Genomic DNA, 26845 nt, shown 5'->3' on the forward strand with positions numbered 1-26845 from the left:
GAACTCCAGTGAATTGGATTGAGCCCGGTGAAAGGAGATACTTTGGTATTGACTTTGTCAATGAAGCCGAAGAGCAAGTACGTATCATCCAACAACACATGAAGGCAGCTCAATCAAGATAGAAGAGTTATGCTGACAGAAGAAGAAGACCACTAACTTTTGAAGTAGGTGACTATGTATACTTGAGAGTATCACCCATGAAAGGTGTGAAAAGATTTAGGATGAAAAAGAAGCTTTCACCAAGATATGTAGGGCCATACAAAATTTTGGAACGAAAAGGAAATATTGCATATAAGTTACAACTTCCACCAGAGATGAGTGCAATCTTTGATGTGTTCCATGTTTCTCAGTTAAAGAAATGTCTTCGAGTACCGGAAGAAGCTATTGCACCCACCAACATGCAGCTTCAATCAGATTTGACCTATGAAGAAAAGCCAATTCGAGTATTAGAGGAGATGGAGAGAGTAACACGGAGTAAGATTATTAAGTTCTATAAAGTGGTGTGGAACAATCATAGTGAACAAGATGCTACGTGGGAAAGAGAAGATTGTCTATGAGAAGTTTATCCCGCCTTTTTCCATGAATGGTAGGTCTTGCAAATCTCGGGACAAGATTTTTATAAGGGGGAGGGGCTGTAACACCTCGGGTGTTAGCCTTGCCTAACTTGACTTGCATAACATGAGCATGATCATCATGCATTCATAAACAAGCATTTACAATTGAAACATTTGCTTGAAACATCTGCAACATTTGCTTGTTATCGCATGTTTCATTAACATATGCAACCTTTCTCATTATTTCATGTCTCCTTGTGTATATGCAAATGATCATGAATGAAAACATGTACTTGGTAGATGTGAGTCACAAAAACATGTAACCACACTTGGGTTAGCAATTAGAGCATTGTTCATGAAAGTCACTTTTCATAATCAAGCCTTTAAGGCATGTTTCCTGTGATTGCCCTAACTTGCTCTATGAGTGACTACTACATGAAATGATTGAATGACCTTGCAAATTGCTTAAACATGCTTAGGATATCGTTATGAACAACTTTGGTATTTAGGGCTAGGGCTAATTTGGTCATTTAGTCATGGTTTGAGTATGTATCATCATTTAAAAGTGACATGTTTGACTAAAGTTGAACTAGGTGCTAGAGACCTTGCATGGAGGAGCTCACTAAAGCAAAGTTGTAGTGTTTGACATAAGGAACAACTTTTATTTTTGGGTCATTGACTGATTTAGCTTCTAACATGCTTGAATGGGTCCCACAAAAATTAGTAAAATCAACATCTTATGACTTAATGAATTTTTCTAAGTCCTGGATCATTGACAGCCTGACAAGCTGACCTTGAGGGTGATTTTACTCAGTCTCAGTTGAGAATTAGAGCATGATCCTTGAACGAAAGTTGTAGCTGGTACATTAGACTTCAACCTTGATGTACTAAGTTTTCGCTGAAAGCCATTGGTAACGAAGTTGTCATCGTTGCAATACTCGCTGTCAGGCTAATACGCGTGCGACTGACGAACTGAATCGAAGCCGTTCGGTGGCTGACCACCGGCAGAGCCCGCGTGCCGCGTGTCCGTGGTGACGGCCGCGCATCGCCAACGCCCTGATCGTGTAGGCCACGACACGTCTAAACACGGCCTTAACCCCGCTAGCACCCGCCTGCTCCTATCCGTGCCCTCAGTTCGCATTTCCCAGCTCTCCTTCGCCGTCCACAGCTCCCGCAGCACCGAGCAGCTCCACCGTCGCCATAGCCCGTGCAAGCTCAAATCGAGTCGCCTTCTCATCACCACAGCAGCACCATAGGATCCCTAGTGACCCACTGCCTCCACCCGCGCTTGCTGACCACACCTGGTAAGCAGTAGCGCCGTGCGCTAGCTCGCCGGAGCTTCCCCGCCGTGCCCGTCACCGTGGCTAGGGCATGTCCCTCCACCGTAGACCGTGTAGCCGTGCGCGTTAGGTTCGCCTGAGTCCAGGGAAGCTCGTCCATGCCCCTTTGTGCCTCGCCGTGGCCTCCACCAGCGTACTACCGTGGTCCAGCCCCGCCGCTCCGCCATGGCCGCCACCGTCATCAATAGAGTCGACGATAGGGCCGGCCAAGTGGCTCAATAGATGCGCTAGGTCACGAGGGTCATGTAGCGTAGATGTCATCGCCGGCGAAGCTCACCGTCGACGAGCTGTAGCCACGCAGTGCCAAGCAGCGCTGCTGCTCTGTTCGTGACTCACTGGCATGTGGGGTCCCCTGTCAGGCGGGTCCCACCGGTCAGCGACAGAAGAAGAGAAAGCTAGTTCATTCTTTTCAGATTTAAATCCTGATTTCATGTGTTTTGTTATTTTTAGATCTTCAGTTTGGTAGCTTCAAAAATTGTGAAATAAATTTGGTTGTGTTCCTTAGGAAGTGTAGTATTTAGGAAAAATATGTTTTTAACATTTACAGTAGGAATTTTTGGAGATTTAAATAGGAATTTGAAATGTGCTTTTGAATGCATTCAAATTTATTTATTTTATATCTAGAGTTCCTTTGCTCCAAAAATTATGAAATATTTGTGGTAAGCTAGTCTTAGCATATATGAACTCTGATAAAAATTTGAGGACCAGTGCATGTGTAGATTTATAGTTATAGATTTTTCTTTTATGAATAGTTAATCCTTGCATGAATTTTTATAAATTATTTATGAGTCCAAAATTCATGAAATTTGTTGGAGGTAATCCTAGTACCATATGGATGTTAAGAAAAATAGGAAATCTGTTGCTTGACACTTTTCAATAGGATTTTCCATTTATGCTATTTCAAGCCTTGCTTCCTTGTCATTTTAGTATAGGATGTTCTACTTAGTAAAATGACATGAAATTTTTATAGTAGTCCTTTGATAGCATTAGTAAGGCATTGTAAATTTTTAAGAATTTATGAAGGACATCTGGTATATGTTTATTATTTAACCTAGATATCGAAATAAAATAATAAAGGCATTTAAATAAATAGTTTGGGCTTCACCATTATATTATCTAAAATGTATTTGGTATGCTTACACTGTTGTTAGATTTCATGTTGTCAAATTTGGAATGATTACATGAAGTAGAAGTAGTGTTACTCTATATTGCATGTTGAATAGTTTCCGGATAGATTCTAGGGTTTGATAAGTTGCATGTTGAAAATGATGTGTACTGTAAAAGTGGTTAATAATAAAGTTGTAGAGAATTTGCTAAGCTTTCCAGAAAGTCTAGGATCACTGCATTTGGATTAGTAGAACTCCAGTTATGAGTGAAACAAGTAGCTACTGTTTTGTGGCATGGTCGGTGCATTATAGAAGTAGTTAATTAATAATCGAGAAGAGATATGCACCTACTCAATAAGCATGATGCACTTGTTAACATATATGCATTCATAATACTTATGCCATACTCATACATCTAGAATCGGAGGAAAAGATCATGTTGCTGGAATTCGAAGAAGCAGAGAAAGGGAATCAGCAGGAGGATCCACAAGCCGCAGCTCCCGAAGGCGTGGAGCAGAACCCTGAAGAGCTTCCGGAGTGTCCTGACCACCGCCGTACTTCCTTTCTGCGAGGCAAGCCCCGGAGCATTATAAGTCTCCCCGTAATTTACAAATGTTTACTTACGTACTTATGATTGATGCATTATGTCATAAGAGTTGAATGGAACCACTTGATGCATGTAAATTCCTTGTCCAGATATTACACCTTTAACCGGTATAGGTCCAGGATCGAATATATGCTTAGCCATGCTTAGACCGGTAGAAGTCGGGTGATGTCCTATCACCTACGAGCTGTAGGTGGATACCGAAGCACGGTTGGCTATATCTGCTATCGTGGAACAGAACCATGGAGTAAAAGTAAATCGAGACCGGACGGGAAGTCGATAGAGAAGCAACAAGACATGGAGGTCTTGGGTGTGGATCTATCCCCATCTGTGTCAATTAAGGACCGTACCGTTGTTGATGCTTCTGACAAGATTGAACACATGCCTTTCACTTAGCTGGCCAGATAACTCGTTCCGACCGCGAAGCTGAGTAATTCAACTCAGGCCGGGAACCATTCTGTTGTGCGCTCCTTCCGGGGAACGATCAGACTGACCCCAAGGGTAGGCTTGGCCTGAGCATCCTGGCATCTGGTGTTCTAGATTGTGCGGTGTGGTATGGACCTGCGAAATTTGTACCTGAGTTATACCAAAGGTGACCTAAGGCTATCATGGCTGGTAGACCTGGGTTTATGTTAGGAATAAATTCCTAGCTGGTTGAAATCGATTTGAATCGCCGTCTCTCCCGGATAGTAAGAAACTTGGTAGTCCCAACATCGTAGCAACTGTGTTATGAAACATGATGGTTCGGATGAATATGGAATTACAATACCTGCTATGGTTACTATTGTATGCTCACAGGATAGTTGCTAATCTAGAAATGAATAGTTATAATTAACCTGGTAAAGAATTTGTAACTGTACCATGATTCAATTGCTTTTACGCAAAAATGTTGTCAATTTATGTCCACTTATATGGCCTTGCATAATCCTTGGAGTCATTTTATTTTTGGTTCATGACGGGTAAGTCTAGCTGAGTACCTTCTCGTACTCAGGGTTTTATTTCCCATTGTTGCAGATGGCACTGTGTATTACGGTTATTGCAAGAGTTGCTTCTATTCCGCTGTGGATGAGGAGTAAGCCTTGGGCAGGCTTCCTTATTAATTCCTATCCTTGCTTTTGTGGACCGTGATCGTACTTGGCACTATATTAAACTATGTTGGAAACTTTATTTTGAACTTATTTGCTTCCGCTCTATTTATCAAACTCGGTTTGTAATAACTTTTATGCACACTCTGATGATGAAATGTATCTGTGAACTTTATGTAATATGTGGTATGTATGTTGAATCCTGTATGGTCTTGGTTGTTGTAAATAGTTTATCGAGACCCGTCGTGGTACTCGACGGACTACCGGGTTTATATGGGTTCAAGTATGACAGTGCGATCGCTTGCGGGCTGCCATTATACTTGTACTCTTATAAATTGGTCGGTTCTGCGACAGCAAATTTCTTCACAGAACAAGCGCTTTCTATGACGAAATTTCCAGCTTTGTCATAAGTAACAAGTGACGGAGCTTTGGCACGAAGAATAATGACGAAAACAAAAGAATCGTCATAAAACGACAAAACTAAATCGTCATAGATTGTTTGGCTCGTGTACCACCTCGAGGACGTGGCGCCGTGGTCCCACCAGTAGGTCCCACCTCGAGGATGTGGCGATGTTGTCCCACCATTGGGTCCCAACCTCAAAGACATGGCGATGCGGTCCCACCAGCGGGTCTTAGCCTGAGGACGTGGCGGCGAACAAGTGGGGCAGCGTGGCCCACATGGTCCAGTTGGACCTGCATCCTTCCGCCTCCCTTTTTTTTGCCAAAAAAATAGCGCACGCAGGGAGATTCAAACTCGTGACCTGCTGCTAGACATGTTGGTGCGTTACCACTGGACCACTCGCCGTTTTGTGATAAAGGCATGCATGTTTTTCTATTTGTAAACATATAACATGATAATTGAAACTTGGTTCCCTAAATTGAATTGATCATAGTTCATGGGCCCTAAACCCATGATCGCACGAACGTGGGCGTAGACAAACCCTCGCACCGTGAGAGTAGTGTCGGGCGAGCACAGCAGATCAGCGCCGGCGATCGTCGGGTGGGCAGAGCAGCGCTAGCGATCGTTGGGCGGGCAGAGCAGCGCCGGCAAGCGTGGAGCAAGGAGGGCAGCGCCAGCGAGCGTGGGGGCGAGGAGAGCAGCGCCGAGCAGTGGCGGCGTGCGTGGGACGGTGCAGCAGCGCCGACAAGCGTGGGGCTGGTAGAGCAGCGCGTGGCGCGCGAGCAGAGGAGCGCTAGGTAGCGGCAGCGCTCGTGGGACAGAGCAGCAGCGGTGTGCGTGGGTCAGTGCACCAGCGTCGGCGATCGTGGGGTGGTCAGAGCAGCGCCGGTGATCGTGGGGCGAGGAGAGCAGCGCCGGGCAGCGGCGACTTGTGTGGGACAGGGCAGCAGCAGTTTGAGTGTGACAGAGGAGCATCGACGATCGTGGGACATAGCAGTGGCGGTGTGTGGGACAGAGCTGTACAAGGTTTGATTTGTTTTTGAATTTCTTTATATATATGCATGTGTTGGATGTGTTTTTGAATTTTGTTGAGTTTACTCTAATTTTAGGACTGAGTGCAAGGTTTATTTTACTCTCAAAACAGATGGATAGAAGCTAGATTTATGGGACACAATTCACACCTGCATATGTGAAAGGAGTTGAAGAGTTCATGAAATTTGTTAGTGAAAGATACCCTAAAGACAGCCACATACTTTGTCCGTGCAGCAAATGTCTTAATCAAAGTTTACGGCCTCAGGATGATGTAAATGACCATATACACATTTATGGAATGTTAGCTGCATACACTAGGTGGATTCATCATGGGGAGTCGGCAGATACTGTAGTAGTTGAAAACTTGGAGCAGGAGGTCGAAGGAAGTGATCATGACTTTGGGATACATGTGGATGTGGCCGATGATGATTATGATGAGGATCACGAAGTACTAGAGATGATAGGAGATCTGTATGCTGTGACAGAGGCTGATGGAGAACAACCAAGGTTTGCAAGAGTCCTTGAAGATGCGAAAAAGCCACTTAGCCCAGGATCTAGCCATTCAAAATTCTCTTTTCTGGTGAGGATGTTGTATATCAAGTCTCATTATCGAATTGACAATACAGCATTTTCCACAATGTTGAAGTTGTTGTCATTAGGAACCCTTAGAGTGAGTTGCCAAAATCATATGATGAGGCCAAGAAATATCTTGGAGAACTGGGCCTTGGTTTCGAAAACATCCATGTGTGTAAGAACAATTATGTGTTGTTTCGGAAGAGGTATTATAAAGAGAATGTGTGCCCAGTATGCAAGGCGTCTAGATGGAAAGATGAAACTGGGAACAAGCGGGTTCCACACAAGGTATTGAGGCATTTTCCACTTTTGCTAAGGTTGAAAAGAATTTTTGCTTCAAAGCACACTTCTGAGGAAACACAATGGCACAAGAAAATGAGGACACCAGTCGATAATGTAATGAGTCATACAGCTGATGGAGAAGCATGGAAGGAGTTTGACACGAGGGAACCAACCTTTGTAGATGATTCAAGGAACCTGAGGCTTGCCTTAGCTACTGATGGATTCAATCCATTTGGCAACATGAGTATGCAGTATAGTATGTGGCCAATGCTTCTGACACCGCTGAATCTCCCACCATGGGAATGCGTGAATCCAGCAAACTGCTTTATGCCTTTACTCATCCCAGGTCCAAAATCTCTAGGAAAGGATTTTGATTTGTTCCTTGAGCCCCTAATTGAAGAACTGCTCGATCTATAGAAGGGTGTCAGAACCTATGATGCATGTACTGGTCGAAAGTTTAACCTTCGTGCTACCGTCTATGGTGTATACATGATTTTCCAGCGTTGAGCACGTTATCAGGGCGAACAACAAAAGGGTATTATGCATGTATTCATTGCGACAAGGATCCGTTGTCTCGGGCAATAAGGAGTAAAATATGTTACATTGGACATCGTCGTTACCTTCCAAGGACACATGCATGGCAGAGAAGCTTGGCTTTTGATGGTAAGCATGAAAACAAAGATCAGCCAGGCAAGTTCACTTTGGAGGAGGTCCTAGAGGAGCTAGAGAAGGTGAAAGATGTCAGGCTAGGGAAGCATCTTGAAATTATTGGAAATAAAAGGAAGCGCAATGAGGGTCCAAGGATTTATAGCCGCAAAGTTGGGTTGTGGAGATTGCCATATTGGAAACATTTGAAGCTTCCACATAATCTCGATGTGATGCACATAGAGAAAAACATATGTGAAAACATTCTTGGCACATTACTCAATGTGCAGGGCAAGACCAAGGACACAACCAATGCTAGGCTAGATTTGCATGATATGGGCATAAGACCTGAATTGCACTTACAGCAGCATATGGCAACTCAGTCACTGCTCCACCTGCTCCGTATGTCTTGGGGAAGGATCAGAAAATCGAGTTCTGCAAGTTTCTCAAAGGTATCAAGTTTCCTGATGGATATGTGACTAACCTAGCAAGATACATAAGTGAAGATGGTTCGAAGGTGCAGGGAAAGCTAAAAACACATTCTTGCCACATACTCCTGCAAAGAATCATACCTGTTGGCCTAAGAGGACTGGTGAGGAAGGATGCATATGAAGCAGTTGCAGAGCTCAGGACCTTCTTCAGGGAACTATGCAATAGAAATCTAAGGATTGATGTTGTCAAATGGCTAAAAGAAGAAATTCCATTGATCCTATGCAAGCTTGAGAAAATCTTTCCACCTGCCTTCTTTGATGTCATGGTGCACTTGGCTGTCCATCTTCCTGATGAGGCACTGCTAAGAGGACCTGTTCAGTATGGATGGATGTACCCAATAGAAAGGCGGCTAGGCACTTTGAAGAATTTTGTAAGGAACAAAGCTTGTCCATCTTGCATTTCTGAAAAATCGTCTCATACAAAGCCGACTTACAGGCAACCATAACAGCAATCAAGACACCTACAAAGCCCACAACACAAGGAAAAATCAATCACTATTTGCTTCGGCTCATGCTTTGGCTCCTTAGCCTTCACTGTCATCAGTGTCCATTCTTTCCTCATGTGCATTTTCTTTGGCTGCCCCTCCAGCAACTCCTGCTGAGAGAGTATCATCTTTGAACATGACATATGACCTCATCCCTTTCTGATTACGTGTGTTCTTTAAGAGCTCAACTTGGTGGCCATTCCAAACAGCAACACCGCATTTGGAATTGTTTAGCCATCCTGCAAACATATTGCATCAGATATGCATTGCTGCTACAATTCGTTTTTTGGAACAAAGAAGCTCAAGACTGGAATATCATAGCTCGAATAAATGTGCCGAATAAACCACAGATACACTGAATTCACAACAGAAAGGAAGCGAGGATTTGGAAGCCAAGGCGAACAATTCCCTCGACCATTCACACAGTCACTGCAATACACATAAGTCTCTGAAACTGTGTGCCTCGTTCAGTTCCCCTTCCCCGTTCCATGTTCAGTGCAAAACCAAGGTGATCATCAGCATCAGCCAAATGCACTAAGGAGCAAATCAAAAACACTATGAATATGTGGTTTCAATTGGACCAAATTTTTAGATTTTTCTATCTAACTTAAGGTATTGTAGCTTTTATCCTTGAGTCATTCAATAAATAACTACAGTAATAGCAAAAAAATTTAATAAATAGTTGAAAATAAACGAGGTAAATCATTAAGCTATATTGTACTAATTAAAAATCTGGCAAAAAAATGAACACGGAGAAATAAAAAAAGGAATAAACACAATAAATGTTGACAAAACCCAAAAAATGAAAAAAACCCAAAAAAATGGCTATCATCGGGTTCGAACCCAGGAGCTCGGGATCAAACTCAAACGGCCATACCATTGCGCTACTCAAGTGGTTTCATTAGTTCTCGAGCGCAGTCTTTGATAAACAGATCCCGCAATGCCAAAAAAAGAAGACCGCAACCTCTCGCGCCTCAAGGCACCAAAACAATTTCCCTCGTCAAAAAATTCCACCAAAAACACCGGTATATTTACTCATTTCCCACACTCATCACCTCCTCGGCCACTCATTCTCTCTTCCCCCCATTTCTCAAACCCTATCCACCACCGCCGGGACACAACCACCGTCGACGAGCTGTGTCCCCGCCCACGAGCTGCGTCCTCACCGACATCAATCGCCGCATCCCTCCCCTCTCTCATCGCCCCATGCACCTATCTTGCCCCATCCACCTCTTTCTCGCCTCAACCTAACCCTAACCACCGTCGGATTGTGGGTCGTCACCGCACTGGATCTGCTTCCCCGTCGACTAGGGTTCACCACACCAGGGTTGCTTCCCCTTTGACGACCACCGACGACGAGCACGTGGTCTACATCCGCAACCTAGCCACAACCGCAATGGTGGCAACAAGGGGGCTAGGTAGGAAGCGACCTGCAGAACAAGGACAAGGTAAGCAAAACTCTTCTGTATTGATGAATTCTATTGTACAATTCTATTGCCCTGGTATCTAGTTAGCTCCATAAGCAATTCTTTTGCAGTGCCTCTAGCTGTGGGACTACCACGCACTGTCCCATATGTGCCTGTAAAAATGTAGGTTCAGTTCAGACTTAGTTGTATCTGGTGTGTCAGACAATCAGTCCTTGTTTTTGCAAGAGAACCTGATCTGTTTTAGTTCCAGAATGAAATGCTTTGCTAAATGAATCTTGGTTTGCTAACCATTCAGTCAAATTGTATGAATAGTACCCACTGTCCCATATCTGCCTGTACAAGTGTGTTGCTATATACTCTGCTGTGTATGAATAGTACCTAGTCTTGGTTTGCTAACCATTCAATCAAATTGCATTCTGAATCTTGGATCTATATTTATGTATTGATGTGCAATTAGTAATCTATTTTGCACTTGTATTTGTCTGAAATAGAAGCAGCAGTGATGTTTTCTGAAAGCAATTGTAGTACAATTCTGAAAGTAGCTGTGACTCTTGACTTCAAATAGATTTTGGCATGGTCTGTTTGACCATTTTAATGATCTGGATTTGGATATAGCAGAGTGCATGCATGTGTGTTGATAGGAAAAGAGTAGTTCAGTACAAGCTATCTTCAAAATTTTCAGATAATTTAGAGTATTTGTGCTTTAGTACAAAAAAAGTTGTACCTCTTACCTCTGACCTATTACTTGTTGCCTATAACCTATCACCTCTTATCCCTTAGCTCTTCAGCAGGCACTACTAGCTCCTACCTCTTATCTATCTAGCATCTAGTATTACTACCTCTTAGTACTTAGTTCACTCCTTTTTATTTTCTAATAGACACAATTTGCTTGTTTTTGTAAGAACCTCCAAAAACTGATTATGAGAGACGCTGGGATACACGCGTGGCGAACAATTTAAAGAAGATGCAAGAATTCGGCCTAAAAAACTATCTATTGAATTTAATAACTCTGTATCACAATCTGCATCAAAGAAGGTGAAAAAATCAGCAAACAAGAAAACAAATAGTGAAGATTCAGATTCATCGGAGTATCTCCTTGAAGATGATGATCAAGGAGATAGTGATGATGATGACACTGAATCTGATGAGCAGCCACAACCCCTGGCAACTAAGGTGCTTCTTCTATCTTCAAAGTACTAGATGGGGAATATTTGCATTGCATTTGAATGTTTTTAATCTGTTCTTTAATATATGCCCTTGCTTTTAGATGCATCTTGTTTCTTGCATACCTGTTCTTTAATATATGGTCTTGCTTATTAATGCACATGACTTACTTGATTTTTTTCCATAGTATCCTATAGGGCATAGTCGAAAAGTCCTAGCTTCAAAAAAGAAGAAGATAGGTCCCACCATGGCACCAGGAGTTAGGGCTAGTAAGAGAGTGAGGGCATCTCAAGGATCATAGGTGCAACCTCCTGAATCCCAAACAAGATCATAAAAAAGGCTTCAACCTTCAGCGAGAGATGGCCAGAATGTAGAGGATTCTACAGATGGTCATGATGAAATACCACCACAAAGATCTTATATAGATGCAGAGGAAGGCAATGGAGCTGGTGGTCAGGACAATACAGCTGCAGAGGAAGTCAGTGGAGCTGGTGCTCAAGACAGTACAGGTGCTGATGAAGACAATGTAGCTAGAGAGGAAGACACTGAAGGCAAGTTATAGTTTCTTTGTCATTCAAATATGTCATCTATTTTGCTTATCTGCATGAAACTAAATCATTTTAATGCAAATTCTATTTTGTAGCTCCTGCACAGCGAGCCCCAAGGAGACCTAGGCCACCCACCAAGGGAACACAGCTGGACAAGATGACAAAAGCTATGGGAAGGAGAATGCCCATAGCATTGCTGAAGGCAAAAGAAGGCCTCATGAACCTGTTCAAGCAGCCAAGTTTGCATCTGAGGCTGGTGTCATCATTCGGGATAAGGTTCTTGTCCTACCTCATTGGAAAGAATACAAGACAGACGATCAATATTACAAAAACTTTGTGGGAAAGCTCTCTGTAAGTGCATTACTGTTTCTATGGTTAACATGTATATCTATTTTACCTGAATTGACTAACTAAATATGGAATTGTCATATGACTAGGGGCGCTTGGCCATTAACCCTGACGACAAGCCAACAGAGGAAGCTTGCACCGATATGCTGCGCTCTGGGGTGCGACAAATGTGTTATTGGCTCAAGAATAAATACTTCAATGGTGTACCTGCAAATGAGATTAGGACAACTTCTCCAGTTGCATGCATGACTGATGAACAGTGGAAGGCACTAGTTGCAAAGTGGTCTGATCCAAAAAACATGGTATGGGTATCTTCTCATATATTCTTTCTCATTCAGTTTCCAAAGGATCTTCTCATTTTAAACATATCATCTCATCAATCCTTCTTGCTATACCCAAGCCCTTCAATGAAAAGCAGTGTAACACATAAATATTTTCAAACATAAAGATTCCCTAAGCTCCTAAATTGGAGCAATTAGCAGAATGTACTTGGGAAAAAAGGGTTGGTCATATATATCCTGCAAACAAAAAGGATTACAAATATACCCTTAAATATCAGTCCATTCATCAAAGGATAGAATAACATATTCTAAAGGACAAAATCATGAACATAACAATAGAAAGGCAGTTCATGGTGAGCATTCAGACAATTTGAGATGTACATTTCATAGAAATTGTATAGGGGCATAAAAGAGTAGACAACTCTGCAGGAGTTGAAAAATTACCATCTTACTGTTTTTCAGATAAATAGGTATCTTGTCATATATTCTTTCTCAATCGGTTTCCAAAGGATCTTCTCATTTTAAACCTATGATCTCATCTGACATGTTCATTATCTTGTAGGAATCAAGTGAAAAGAACAAGCAGAATCGCCGTAAAGTCAAGTATCATCAAGCTATGGGTTCTCGCAGCTATGTGGCACACTTACATGCATATGTAAGTAAAGAGTACCCGGTACATATTTGCATTAAACAACTTATTTTGCATTTCATCTAAGAAAACTTTGCTGTAATTGGTTATCTATGAAACAGAAGAAGAAGAAAAACAATGCAGAACCAAGCACAGAACAAAATGAAGAACTTGATGCGGTGGAGGCCTTCAAGACCTACCATACCAGCTCCAAACATGGTCTAACTGAACTAGCAAGAGAAGCAGTTGTAAGTCACGACATTTGTTTTGCTGTGCCAACAACTATTCATTAATTGGATAATATGTCTTGTTTCAAACATTTTGTATTCTGTCTTTTGCTCAAAACTGGTCATAATCCAATATAGCTAGACATACTTGCTAAATAATAATCCTATGTTGTTGACTTCTACTTGTATTCAGTTACCTGACAACAAATAAATGACTCATGATTGCATACCTATTTGGCATCAGTTTCTGTGAATGCAGCATAGGTTTTTATTTTTTAAAATACATCTTGTGTGATATTTCCTCCTCAAATTAATGCAATAAGTATCAACTAATGATGGGTCATTGCTGTTTTAGTCAAATATGGAAGCTTTGAGGACAGACCCTGTTGCTGAAGGTGAGACATCAGTGTCCAATGTGCAGGTTGTGTCCCAGGTGCTCTCCCAGAATAGCTCAAACCTTTTCCTGAAGAGTGTTGGCATCAAACCAGTGCCATCCTCCAAATCATCATCATCAAATGAAAGCGAGCTTCGGGAGCAACTAGCAGCTGAAGCTACGGCTGCTGTACAAGGTGAAATCGATGAACTCAGGAAGAGAAGTGAAGAAGCTGAGGAAAAGCTGGCGAGGACACAAAAGGAGATGGAGGAGTACAAGAAGCTGACAGAGATCAACAACAAGGCAATTGAGGAGAACAATGCGCTGCTCAAGCGTATCTTGGCCATCAACAATGCTTCTTTGACATGAGCGCTGCTCATAGCTACTGGTTCATTAAGCAAGGGGTCTATTGGTGATTTTATTTATGTAGTAACTTATGTTGCTGGTGGTTGGCAACTTTTTATTATTTCCTATGATGTTAATGTGAACTGAGATGAAACTAGTAGTTCAAATGTGATGTCTAGTGAGTTATGTGAACCGAGTTTAGAATTGTTGATTAAGTTGTTGGTCATTGGAATACTGGATCTGTTAATTTATGGAAGCTTTTGGTCATTCTAGTATTATTTGCATTCTGTAATGAAATCAGCATGTGCACTTGTGATGAATTATCTGACCTTTCTGTGATGATTTGGTAATTGATTCTGTGATGAATTTCTATTTACTTCAGTGACAAAAATGAAAACCTATCATAGCAAGCCTTGTGGCCCAATAAAAAGTGGACACGTGGACCATCCACATCACTGGCCACGTCAGCTACCACATGGTCGAACACATCACCTGCAATGTGGATGCACCACGTGGACAAGACACGTCAGCTGCCAGCGTGGCAGACGTCGTCTGGCCGCCTAACAGACGACAAGTCATGACAAAAAGGGGCTATATCAATGACGAAAATAGATCATCATAGAAAGAATACACTTCTATGATGACGGCCATTTCGTCATAGAACAAATGCACATCTATGACAAAAATAGACGTTTCGTCACAGTAGGTAAAATATGACGCGCATTCAATGACGAATACCATATCATCACAAATTCGTCATAAAATAATATATGTGACGAATTTAGAGTCTTCAGTGATGAAAGAAGAGCATCATTGATGTACACATCCCTAGTAGTGTAGATCCACCTGCTGCGCCCGGATCCACTCCAAACCTTGGCCACTGTGGTGGAGGAGCCGCTACTCGAGTCGTCGAGCGCACCCGCCCAGGACTTGTCCGCGTGGCACTAGGCGGCCCTGGCTGTGTCCAGGCCGACGCGGCCACCACCTCCGGTGAGGGTGGCCAGCATGGCTTGGTAGTAGGTGGCCTCCCCTTTAGGAAGCCCGGCGCAGCTAGGAACTCCAGCGAGAACCGGCCAGCACCTCTCAACACAGCTGGCCCATCCCGTAGCGAGGCTCGCGCGGCTCCAGTTGGCCCCTCCTGCAGCTAGCAAGTGGAGGACGGGCTGGTCCAGCCCGAGCAGGGCACCGTCGTCTCCGACCAAGATGGCATCGACTCTAAAGAAGATGACTAGCTACAAGAGTGAGTTCACATTTTTTTACTCCTAGAAGTAGTTGCTGGTTTACTAAGTCCCGAAACACGATTTTAATTTTGAATAACAACATGGATCCGAATTCTAGATTCAAGCTGAAAATTAAATTGTTGGGCAACCGTAAGAAGTGTAGACAAGATATGAAATGTTTTAGCTTTGACATGGTTGTTGATTCAGACAAAATAAATTATGAGGATCTTGTTGAATCAGTGGTAGAGAAGTACCCGCCTGGTTATTTGGAAGTAGCTCATATTTAATATTATGACAAAGGTCTAAAATCTTTCCTAGAAGTAAAAACTGACCAAGAGTTGATGTCTATGTTTGATAAACATTTAAAGAGAAAGGTTGTCATCATGTTTGTTGTATATCGAGGTCATTCTGATCCATATGAGCCTGTCACAGAGTGGGATTTTGGTGTGGGTACCCAACCTAAGGACAACATAGACAATGACAAAATAGACAATGATGATGCAGATGAGGATGATTACCTTAGGAATCCTAAACTACAGAATGGACATGTAGGTGTTAATGAGGAAACTATGTACTATGATATTGTAGCACCTAATGCTCTACAAGTTTGGGTCATCAGTGCAACGTAATACCCTACTCTTATGGCCTGTTGGATTGTATTGGCTATGATATGATGTTGCATGTGTTTTGAGGGAGTCCCTGCCCACCTTATATAGTCTAGGAGGGGGCAGGGTTATAAGTCGGTTAGATCTAGGAGATAACCAGAAAGTAATAACAGATTACAAGAATCATGGGATCGAACGTATCCTAACAGATCTCGTAGTATCTTCAGGATATCACCCTTAATGTCTTGCGGTGCACCGTAGGTCTTCATCTTGTGGGCTGAACCGCCCCTAGGAGCGTAGCCCATGTAGTCTACCATGGGTATCTAGGGTTGTACCCCCCACATACTAGCAGTAGTAGATGAAGGGCATGACTTCCTTTTTGAAGTTGTTCCTCTACCAGACTGTGAAGCACCAACACTTCCTCTAACAGACTATGATGCACTAGCACTTCCTCTAACAGACTATGATGCACCAGCACTTCCTCTAGAAGACTATGATGCACCACCACTATCCCTAATAGACTGAGAAGCACCACCACTTCCTTTAGCAGACTGTGAAGCACCAACACTTGCATTACCAGAACTTGTCCTTCTGCTACAAGTTGTCCTATTGTGTCCAATCCCTTTACATACTCTATACCTTATAACTATTCCTTTCTTGGATAACTTACCCTGAGGTGGCTTGTTCTTCTCCCCATCTTGCCTTTTCCTCTCCTTCTTTGGTCTTTCAGGCATCCTTACATACCTAGGGGGCAATGGCTTTTCTCTATTTGATACTGGCCAGAAGGCCTTGCCTTCCACTGGTTGCAGGCAGTGTGCATATGTCCTGTTGTACTCCTCAACGGAATAACACTTGGTTATGAATTCTTCTAAAGGCCTGGATGCATAGTTGATGCAGGAAATAGCATGAGGGCAGGGCAAACCTGACAACTACCAGAACCTACAGGAGCAAGTTCTCTCATCCAAATTCACAGTGAATCAGTGATCCTAGTAGGTTACTTCATAGCAATTGTTGCCATTGCTAATAGCATGGCAGAATCCACTAGCTATGACATATGTCATCAGCTTCTTGTAGGTGTTTGGACATATGAGACTTGTCCACCTTTCTGCCTTGTTCCTATTCTCATGGATTCTTACCATAACTTGGCGCCTTATACCTTCAAGCATGCTTATGATTGGAAGGAACCTTACTTTCAGAATCCAGTGGTTGAAGCACTCACACATGTTATTGTCCACAGAATCACAAAATGACCCAATTTTGAACCATGCTCTACTCCAATGCTCAAGAACAGTTCTCAAAATAGCATCAGCCCCATGTGGTGTCTCTTCCCTTAGCTTGTTCATGTTGTAGTTGAATAGATTCATTGATGAAGACTTTGCACATCTCCAAAAAAATCTTCTGATACTTCTTGTTAGTGAACTTCTTCCTCCAGTTAGCATAGATATGCCTGGCACCCATCCTATGCTCCACCTTAGGTGCCCACTTGTTTATAGCATTGATGAGCCCCTTCTGTTGATCAGAAATAAATACCCAGCCATCACCATCACCAAACTGCAGGTCGGTGCTCAGCAAAGATAAGAAAAAGTCCCATGACTCCTTGGTCTCCCTCTCTACAACTGCCCATGCTATTGGGTACATTTGATTGTTGGCATCTCTACCTAGTGCACAAAGCAGTTCTCCATTGGTTAATCCCTTAAAAAACAACCATCTAGTCCAATGACCTTCCTGCAACCAGCAAGGAACCCCTTCTTGCATGCATCAAAGCAGACATAAAACCTCATGAACACGGGTTCAAGTTCTTCAGTGTTAAGATTCACTACTGTTGTACTCCCAGGATTGCTTCTCAGTAGTTCAAGCTGGTAGTCAAACACCAGAGCAAACCCCCCCTTGGTTGCATCATACATCCTTTGCATCACAATTGATTTGGCTCTCTTAATCTTTGAAATACTGACATCTGCAAACATTTCCTCCTAAATTGTTTCTCTCATACTCTCAACTGACCACTATGGGTTAGCCAATATCAACTTCTCATATTTATCTGCTATTCTCCTTGATGTCACTAAAGAGTTGTCTCTCCTTGATGGGCATGTGTGCACATCTTTACATGTGACTATATGCCAACTACTTGCCCTTGATGTCTTTGACAGATGCAAAATCCAAGGGCACTTTGTGAAAGGTCCTAATATGGCTAGAGGGGGGAGGGTGAATAGCCTATTAAAAAATCTACAAATCAACTAGAGCAATTTGATTAGTTTGACAAATAGCAAAATGCAAACTTGCTCTTGCTCTACAAGGGTTGCAAGCCACCTATCCAATAATTCTAGTTGCAATGATTACTAGGCACACAACTTGCAATGTTACTACTCACTAAGAGCTCTCAATCTTGCTACTCTAAACAGCTCCACTAGAAGAACTTAAAATAACAAAGCAAGCTCTCAATCCTAATTACACTAAAGAGCTTATCACAACTAGTTTGCAAGAATATAAATGAGTGAGTAGGGTGATTATACCGTCGTGTAGAGGAGTGAACCAATCACAATATGAATACTAAATCAATCACCAGGAGAATTCCAAAGGGCAAGAGACAACCAATTTTTCTCCCGAGGTTCACGTGCTTGCCGGCATGCTAGTCCCCGTTGTGTCAATCAACACTTGGTGGTTCGGCGGCTAAGAGGTGTTGCACGAACCTCGTCTACACAATAGGACACCACAAGAACCTACCCACAAGTGAGGTAACTCAATGACACGAGCAATCCACTAGAGTTACCTTTCAGCGCTCTACCAGGGAAGGCACAAGACCCCTCACAATCACCACGATCCGAGCCGGAGACAATCACCAACCTCCGCTCAACGATCCTCGCTACTCCAAGCCATCTAGGTGGCGGCAACCACCAAGAGAAACAAGTGAAACCTACAGCGAAACACGAATACCAAGTGCCTCTAGATGCAATCACTCAAGCAATGCACTTAGATTCTCTCCCAATCTCACAATGATGATGGATCAATGATGGAGATGAGTGGGAGGGCTTTGGCTAAGCTCACAAGGTTGCTATGTCAATGCAAATGGTCAAGAGAGTGAGCTTGAGCCGGTCATGGGGCCTAAATAGAAGCCCCCATGAAATAGAGCCGTTGGGCTCCTCACTGCACTGAACACGGGCCGACCAGACGCTCCGGTCAGATTGACCGAACGCTGGACCTCAGCGTCTGGTCATGCGATGTGCACCATGTGTCATTGGCTTCAAATGTCGTTCACCCGATTTCAACGGTCAAGTGATGACTGGACGCGTCAGTTAGAAAGTGACCGAACACTAGACCTCAGCGTCCGGTCATTTTAGCGTATGTCAGCACTGACCGGACGCACCCTGCCAGCGTTCGGTCACTTTTAGCTCCAGCGTCCGATCGAAGACCGAAACACGTGCTCACTGCTGCTACTGACCGGACACGCCGGTCCAACACAGACCAGCGTCCGGTCACTTATAGTGACCTCCATATTTTTTGTCTAGGGCGCCAGTGAAGGGTCCTACCCTTGCTCAAATGTGCTAACCACCAAGTGTATCACCTTGTGCACATGTGTTAGCTTATTTTCACAAACATTTTCAAGGGTGTTAGCACTCCACTGGATCCTAAATGCATATGCAATGAGTTAGAGCATCTAGTGGCACTTTGATAACCGCATTTCGATACGAGTTCCACCCCTCTTAATAGTATGTCTATCGATCCTAAATGTGATCACACTCGCTAAGTGTCTTGATCACTAAAACAAAATAGCTCCTATAATTTTACCTTTGCCATGAGCCTTTTGTTTTTCTCTTTCTTCTTTTCCAAGTTTAAGCATTTGATCATCACCATGCCATCACCATCGTCATGATCTTCGCCATTGCTTCATCACTTGGAGTAGTGCTACCTATCTTATAATCACTTTGATAAACTAGGTTAGCACTTAGGGTTTCATCAATTAACCAAAATCAAACTAGAGCTTTCAATCTCTCCTGTTTGGTAATTGATGACAACCCTTTCACAAAGATATGAATTGAGATTTAATTGAATTCACATTGCTTGCCCAAGCATATCTACCATGTGTAAAAGAATATAGACAAGTTTCATGAACTCCAAATGGTAGTAATTGCTCCCCCTACATATGTGCTAAAACTGAACGGTTTTTAAAGTTTCAGTGCCTGGATCAGACGGTTTTGTAGTTGAGGGTCAAAATTAGACCAACATGATAGTTGAGGAGCCAAAAGTGGACTTAATTCTTTATTATATTGTATATCACCAACAAAAGACATCTCTTCCCTCACCCTTTTTTATCGACATTAAGTTTGTGTAGGCGCCTCATCATTTTACAACTTTTATATTGTGCCACATCTAATGCATATCTAGAAGCCCTCTTAGCAGCATATTGCATAAGCATGTGTGCTCCTGCTTTGACCAGGCCTACATAGCTTTTGTGATGATCACAGGCGCAAAAACAAGCAGTAACATATCAGTACACTCTTCCCTTGGTATAGCGTTAGACATTAGTGATGGCAAAACGCCCAAACAAGACGGCACACATGCTCTGTGCATCACTCTGCTCCAACCTATTTTTCATATATACCGTGACCGTCTCTCACTATAAAAACTAATCTGATATTCTCATGGCTTGTGGCCTTGTGTTATCATGTATAAATTGCTCTCTCTCTCTTTGCTTATCACTGAGGTGGACTGGGCTTTGGGTTCGAGGCTGCTACGGATGGCCCAGCCCATATAGGATCATGGGAAAACATAATTGCAAAAGCTCATTCGATTTTTCCTACGAACGCATTGCTTGAATTTGTATTTGGACTTGGTCCATAGATCTAGGTAGGCCTGGCTTGCAAGGAATTCTAAATGACAAATTGCATCGATAGTCGAGGATACGAATTAAACTCTATTAAAACAGCTCAATTCAACATAACACAACACAAACACAAGCTCATGTGATTACTAACTTCAACACTAAATACTACAACACCGTGGTAAAATTATTCTACTACTACAATCCCTTGCTGACTCCTGTTACAATATAGGAGTACTTGTATATATACCAAATCAATACCTTTTTCATCTTTACATATGAAAAGAAGACGCAACGTCGGATTGAATGAGCAACCATGCATGTAGAGCAGTAACAAATAATCAGCTGATCACCACCAAACCACACCTGGCCAACTCACCGATGCTTCCCTCCTGGCTTAGCCCTTCATGACGACAGAGAATCCACCGAGTGCGATGATGGCAACGAGAGGCACGATGGAGGAGCAGACGATGCCCGCTCTGAACTCCTAACTGTGGCCTCGGCCTTGCTGGCCGGAGCTAGCCAGCCAGTAGGTCATACCGACCTCGCCAAGCCCGGCAGCGAAAATTTCGGTGAGGGTGGCGTAGTAAACAAACCTATGCTGCTCGAAGACCACTCCGTGCGGTGATCTATAGAGCGCAGTGGCCGCATCCATGGTAAGCGTGGGCAAGCCCGATGAGCACAGCCAGAGCTAGAGCTACATGGAGTTGTCGCCGCCTACAGCACCCATAGCTTCGCTCGGGCTTATGCCGATCGAGACGGCACCGTCGTCGCCATTGGTGCGGAGCTACAGGGTGGTCGATATGGCGGCAACACGGTAGCACTCGCTGTGTGTTGGTCGGATGGGGCTCGCTCGGTGGTATTTATCTTGGGGGCGCAGGGGGCGGGGTGGGAGAGGGGCGAGTCAAGTCCCACTACTGCAAAAAGCATTTTTAGGGGCGGCTGGTAACCCTTTGTAGGGGCAGTTTGGCCAACCGCCCCTACCGAACCGTCTCTACAAATTATGTATTTGTAGGGGTGATTCCTAGGCTGCCCCTACAAATTGATTTGTAGGGGCGGTTGGTGATTGGGGCTGGTATTACGAACCGCTCCTACAAATCAATTTGTAGGGGCGGCTCAATAACCAACCGCCCCTACAAATCAATTTATAGGGGCGGCTGTAGTGCCAGACGCCTCTATAATACCTGTTTACGTTTTCCCACAAAAAAAATTCAAATTTACAATTCAAATTCGACCAGAACTATTTGTTTCTGCGTATTCCATCCAGCGTTCGCGTTGCCGAACGCCCCGCGACCAACGTTCCGAACGTGACTACCAGCACAATAGTATTATATCAACTACAATTATAAGTCCAATTCATAAGGATATATACAATCCATCATTTAATATAAAATTCCATAAACATTGTTATCAACGTCCTAGAGCTAGCCTTTTAGTCTCACGAAGGTGTTGGTACTGAGGATTTCTACCTAAGTCAGACTCTCGGTCATGGTAGGCGCCTTTGACGTGTACAATCTGGTCCAATATGAAGTTGCAAAGGTTGCCGACGAGCTCTAAGAGTTGGTCATCCTTGTATGGGTCTTTTTTCATTCCTTTCTCTTCTCTCCACTACAAGAGAACAAGTTTTGGTTTAGTATTTCATACCATGTACGCAGTTTTTATACTACCGATGAAGAGGTTTAAACTTACCCTTAAGGGGTGTCTCCTGTAGGCACTGGTGTTACTCATTATAGAACATATATAGTATCCACAATGTACACTCCCAGGCCTCTGCTTGGGGCACTGTGTGTTTTTGCATATGAAAATGTTAGGTAATGCTTTTGACAGCCATGTAACGGAGTACTGAAGAAGTAAGTTACACTTACCGCACATAGTGTTTTTATAGCCAGCTTTTCCTTCCTCGCTAGATCATGCCTTCCATGATGATGAGTGACATAGAACCTAAATGCCCTGTTCAAATTATTTTAGCAAATACAACTTGTTAGTATCCATAAGTGAATGTTACAAGTATGTATACAAACATATAAGCTAATGAGGATTGTCGATATGTATACGTCTTGAGAATCGATATGAAGTCTTTGTATGTCGCTGGGTCCTTATCTATTGAATCAAAGACCCATGCCATGCTCCTCCCGACATCGACGGCTATACAAATCCAGTGGTTGCTGCATGGATTTAATCATAGAACTAGATAAGCTCTTTTGCATCGAATAAAATATATCGAACAAAGCTTTAAGTATATAGTTGAACTTACTCGAAGTTGTATGGTAGCCATATAGTAGAGTGTTGTTGTAGATTTTTGAAAGCCAGAGCAATGTATGCCACAACCTTAAGGGACTCTTCCTTTAGTTTCGCTGTACAGATGCGCTCTTTCTCCCAAAGAGTCTTTACAGCAGCTAGCTCTTTGGCATCCATTGTCCACTGTTTAGGGTAATTAAAATTTGGTTGGGCTATAGCTTGAGGGTCTACATACCCGACTTTCAGACTTGGCATTTGTTTGACAATGTGCACTTGCATTCTACAAATCACGGCGTTGGTTAGTTACAACAAAATTCAAAGATTACATTCATATCATATTGGGAGGACAAGGACTTACAAGCACCACATGCGAATTAGATTCATCTCCATTTCTCCCAGGTGAAAGCACGTGTGCATGTCATTGAAGTCAAAGACAATTTTCCTGGCTAAGCTTCCAAATGTGCTAGTGGGGAAGCATGCTTGTACGAGATCTATGCTCGTTGGGAGAACACGCAAGTACCAATCATGGAACCTTCTCATTCCAAGTGGTAGGCGCCGGATGTCCCGGTTTGGTATAAAGGGCTTGCCTCTTTCATATGTTTTCGGGCAATCCTTTGACCATTTGATGTCATCAACATTTGGATACTGCTTTGTAATTTGGTGGAGTTTGCTAGTTACGGCCTCCTCAGAACCCTGTTCTAGGACTTGTTTAACTTGGTTCTCAGGCTTGAACTGGTCATGTGAATACCACTTGGACACCGACGAGACGTCTTTTACCAGAACATAAATTGGCCTTATGTTGATTGGAATCTTCTTTCGAAGTTCCCATTCAGGCACGTCCTTGTCTTCTTGTGCATCACCTTCTTCAGGAGGCACTCGTTGTTCATGTATCGGCTGTGCTTGTTGAGAAGACTGTGGCATCTCATCATGCACTTGCTTGGTACGAGCTGGAGAAGGTTGTGGCATCTCATCAGGCACATGCTCGCTAGGAGGCGGGGAAGAATGTGGCATCTCAGGTATGTGGTGGTCACGAGACGGTGAAAATATCTCCCCAACCTCAACAACTCGCTCCAAATTTGAGAGAGGGGGAGGCGGCGAAGAAGCAGTCAATATAATGTCCCATTTGTGCCAAAGGATGAACTACCCAATAACGTCTCTGAGTAACACCAGCCCCTCGGGAGTTGTGTAGTCTATCCTCCACTGCATGAACTCGGGCTTCACGGTATGCACCTCGACCCTAGTGTAGTCTGGCAGTATCTTATTATTGTGGTGTAAGCCACCGGGAGGATGTGCCACACCTGTTGCCACCTCCATCACAATGTTCTATCGGCCGCTTAGAAACACCAAGGTGCAACTAGTTGGTTCCCATATGCGATCGACGGGGGTTGAGGCTGTAGTGGAACCTTGGCTGCTAGGAACTTTCGGAGGGCTGCCAACTAATGCCAGTTCTCCCAGCGACGTCACTAATATCCATGGCTCTGTAGACAGTCCTTGCTCCTCCAGCGCCTTCGCAACTAGAGCCTTCACTTGGAGCTCAAGACTAGTCTCCTGGTCTCAGCCATGTTTCTTGTATATGTGCCTGTCCTCTTCGAATCCTTGCTTCCAGGTCGTCCTTTTCCCTAGCCCCCTGGTGCGGCCTATGTGCTCCTTATTCCCAAGCCAAGGCTAAGCTCGTCCCTCTCTCTAGAAGGATTGAAGGAGCCCTTCTCCTTGTCTTCAGCATATTTCGATATCCTTGATACCGTCTCTTGGGTCTTCGGCTTATCAAACTTAAGATTACCGCTAGATGATTCTGTAGTCCTCGCATATATCTAGTTCCTTGAGCGTACCTTTAGATTCATCACATCGATATTCCCAGCAGCTGTGGCCTCTTCGTCCATCTTCTTAAACTGCTCTTCCTTGGCATAGTAGCCACCGGGGCCTAGATGATGGTGGTGTTTGTTCCTCTTCGCTAGCTCGGTGTTACGGGCACTGAGCTCTAATGCCTCCGGTGAAGTCTTCTGAGCCACGAGCTCCTCCCATTGACTAGGAGTTATTTTGCCAAACTCTTTGAAGGGAGTTAACCCCTTTTGGATATACTTCGTGTTGAGCTCCGACCTCCAACGTCGGAATACCTCTCCCATCATCTTGAAAGCATTTTTTTATCAGTTTGTGCTTACCCTCCAGAAATCTAAAATTGACCCTCAGGTTCCTATCCTATAGTTCATTCTTTTTGTTCTCTGGTACCTCTTTCCAGTTAGGGATTGCTAGGTTCAATTGATCTCTAACTAGGGCCCCGATCGCATTACGGAATCATCCTCTTAATTCCTTTGGCTCAAGGACCTCCCCTACTGGCCCGACCTCCGTTATCACATAGCATGCCTTATCTGGATATAGATTTTTTTATCCCCTCGTTTCCTCTTAGGCTTGGTAGTCGTGGTTATGTCTTTAGGTTGTGGAGCAGAGGCATCGTGATCTGTCTCTGTGGCTGTTGCCTCTATTCTCCTTTCCTCTGCTCCGTCTTGTCCAGCGAGATGTCGCGGACGTCGATGTCGTCTTTTCCGAGTTTTAGGAGGGGCCTATATATACGATAGGTCAAAGTGTTAGCAGAGGTAACATAGCCAAAGCTTTAGCAAAATTTACAAGCTAAGGCTTTTTCCCTACCTCCTTGTTCGGGTCAAAGTCCTTGTCCAAATCTTCCTCCATTGGCCTCCTTCTGGCTTCACGTGGGAAAGGATCCTTGGGACTTACATATCCCTCTTCTGAGTCATCATCAGCATCATCCTCTTCTTCTTCGCCTTCAGCAGCCTCTCCTTCGAGGCCTTCCTCCTCGTCACACTGCTCCTGAGTAAGCATCACTTCTAGATCATTTTGTACCTCCTTATTGAACTGTTCCTAAGTAAGCTGGTCCTCTAGTGCTTGCTCCTCAAGGGTTGGCTGCTCATCATGCTCGGGGCATCGGGTTGCACTGTCTGGTGTCCATGACATTATTTCGCACTTTGTTCTAATAAATGCAAGAAAGTGTGCTTTAGGTACGCGAGAAGGTATAAGAAATCAAAAAGGTCTATAAACCAAAGTAGTCCTATAAAACAACAATATATAAAAAATGAGAAGTAGCAGTGGTAGAGGCCTTAGAAACATATCAAACATCATCTGATCTTGAACTTGGAGTATCAAGGCATCATAACAGAGAAGAGAGGAGAAGGTAATGTAGGGGCGGCTGCTAATGATGCCAAGTTCCTCACAAGTTCTTAATCATCAGCTCATATTCCATATAATGTATGGACTTGGATGATTTCATCATCGGCAAAACAAAGGAGAGGAGAGGAGAGGGGAGATTTGGCAAAAAAAAAGCAGGTGCTGCTTCCAAAACATAGAGGATGGGAAAGGTAGCAACAAATAGAGGAGAGGGGAGATTTGGCAAAAAAAAGCAGGTGCTGCTTCCTAGAAAAAGCAACATGACAATGTAAAAACATCATATGCTTAATATCTTTCGAACCTGATAAGCAGATCGGACAATCAGAAGTAGTAGACAGTAGTAGTAGGGAAGTAGTAGAAGTAGCAAAAAAAGCAACAGCTGCTTAGGAGAGGAGAGGAGTAGAGTGGAGTAGAGGAGAGTAGTAGTAGAAGAGGAGTACAGAGAAGATAGCAAGTACAGAGAAGATTAGCAGCCACCGGCCACAATAATATAAACAAACAAGTGCAAGGCTGCAAGCATACAAATGACAATGTAAGAAGAATAATATAAATGCAAGGATTATTTCTACTCAACAGATATTTATTCCCAAAAAAATGAAACTGGATGAATCGAAGTCCCACTAATTAAACAAACAAGGGCAAGGCTGCAAGCATACAATGAAAGAACAGCTAGGATTAATGAGCTAATGAGCTGTTGCAAATGGCAGGAAACGAGTACCAACAGTTCACAGATGGGAAATAATACTATTAAGAATGTATAGAAACATCATTGCAAAGTGCCTTAGGTCTCAATTAATAACCCAAGTTCTCATCAAAGCTACTAATCAGTCCATAAATACCATTAGGAAATA

The 26845-nt window shown here is 43.4% G+C and overlaps 1 protein-coding gene across 1 annotated transcript; it reads left to right on the forward strand.

Moving 5' to 3' along the window:
• The first annotated feature begins 6419 nt into the window (after positions 1-6419).
• On the forward strand, positions 6420-11324 carry LOC136460302 (uncharacterized). The gene is made up of 5 exons (XM_066460055.1): positions 6420-6791; positions 6899-7220; positions 7987-8483; positions 11057-11197; positions 11292-11324. Exons 1-5 carry the CDS (start codon positions 6420-6422, stop codon positions 11322-11324), a joined length of 1365 nt encoding a protein of 454 aa, XP_066316152.1.
• The last annotated feature ends 15521 nt before the right edge of the window (positions 11325-26845 follow it).

The sequence above is a fragment of the Miscanthus floridulus genome, chromosome 6 (assembly GCF_019320115.1).
Source record: "Miscanthus floridulus cultivar M001 chromosome 6, ASM1932011v1, whole genome shotgun sequence".
Taxonomy (NCBI): Eukaryota; Viridiplantae; Streptophyta; class Magnoliopsida; order Poales; family Poaceae; genus Miscanthus; species Miscanthus floridulus.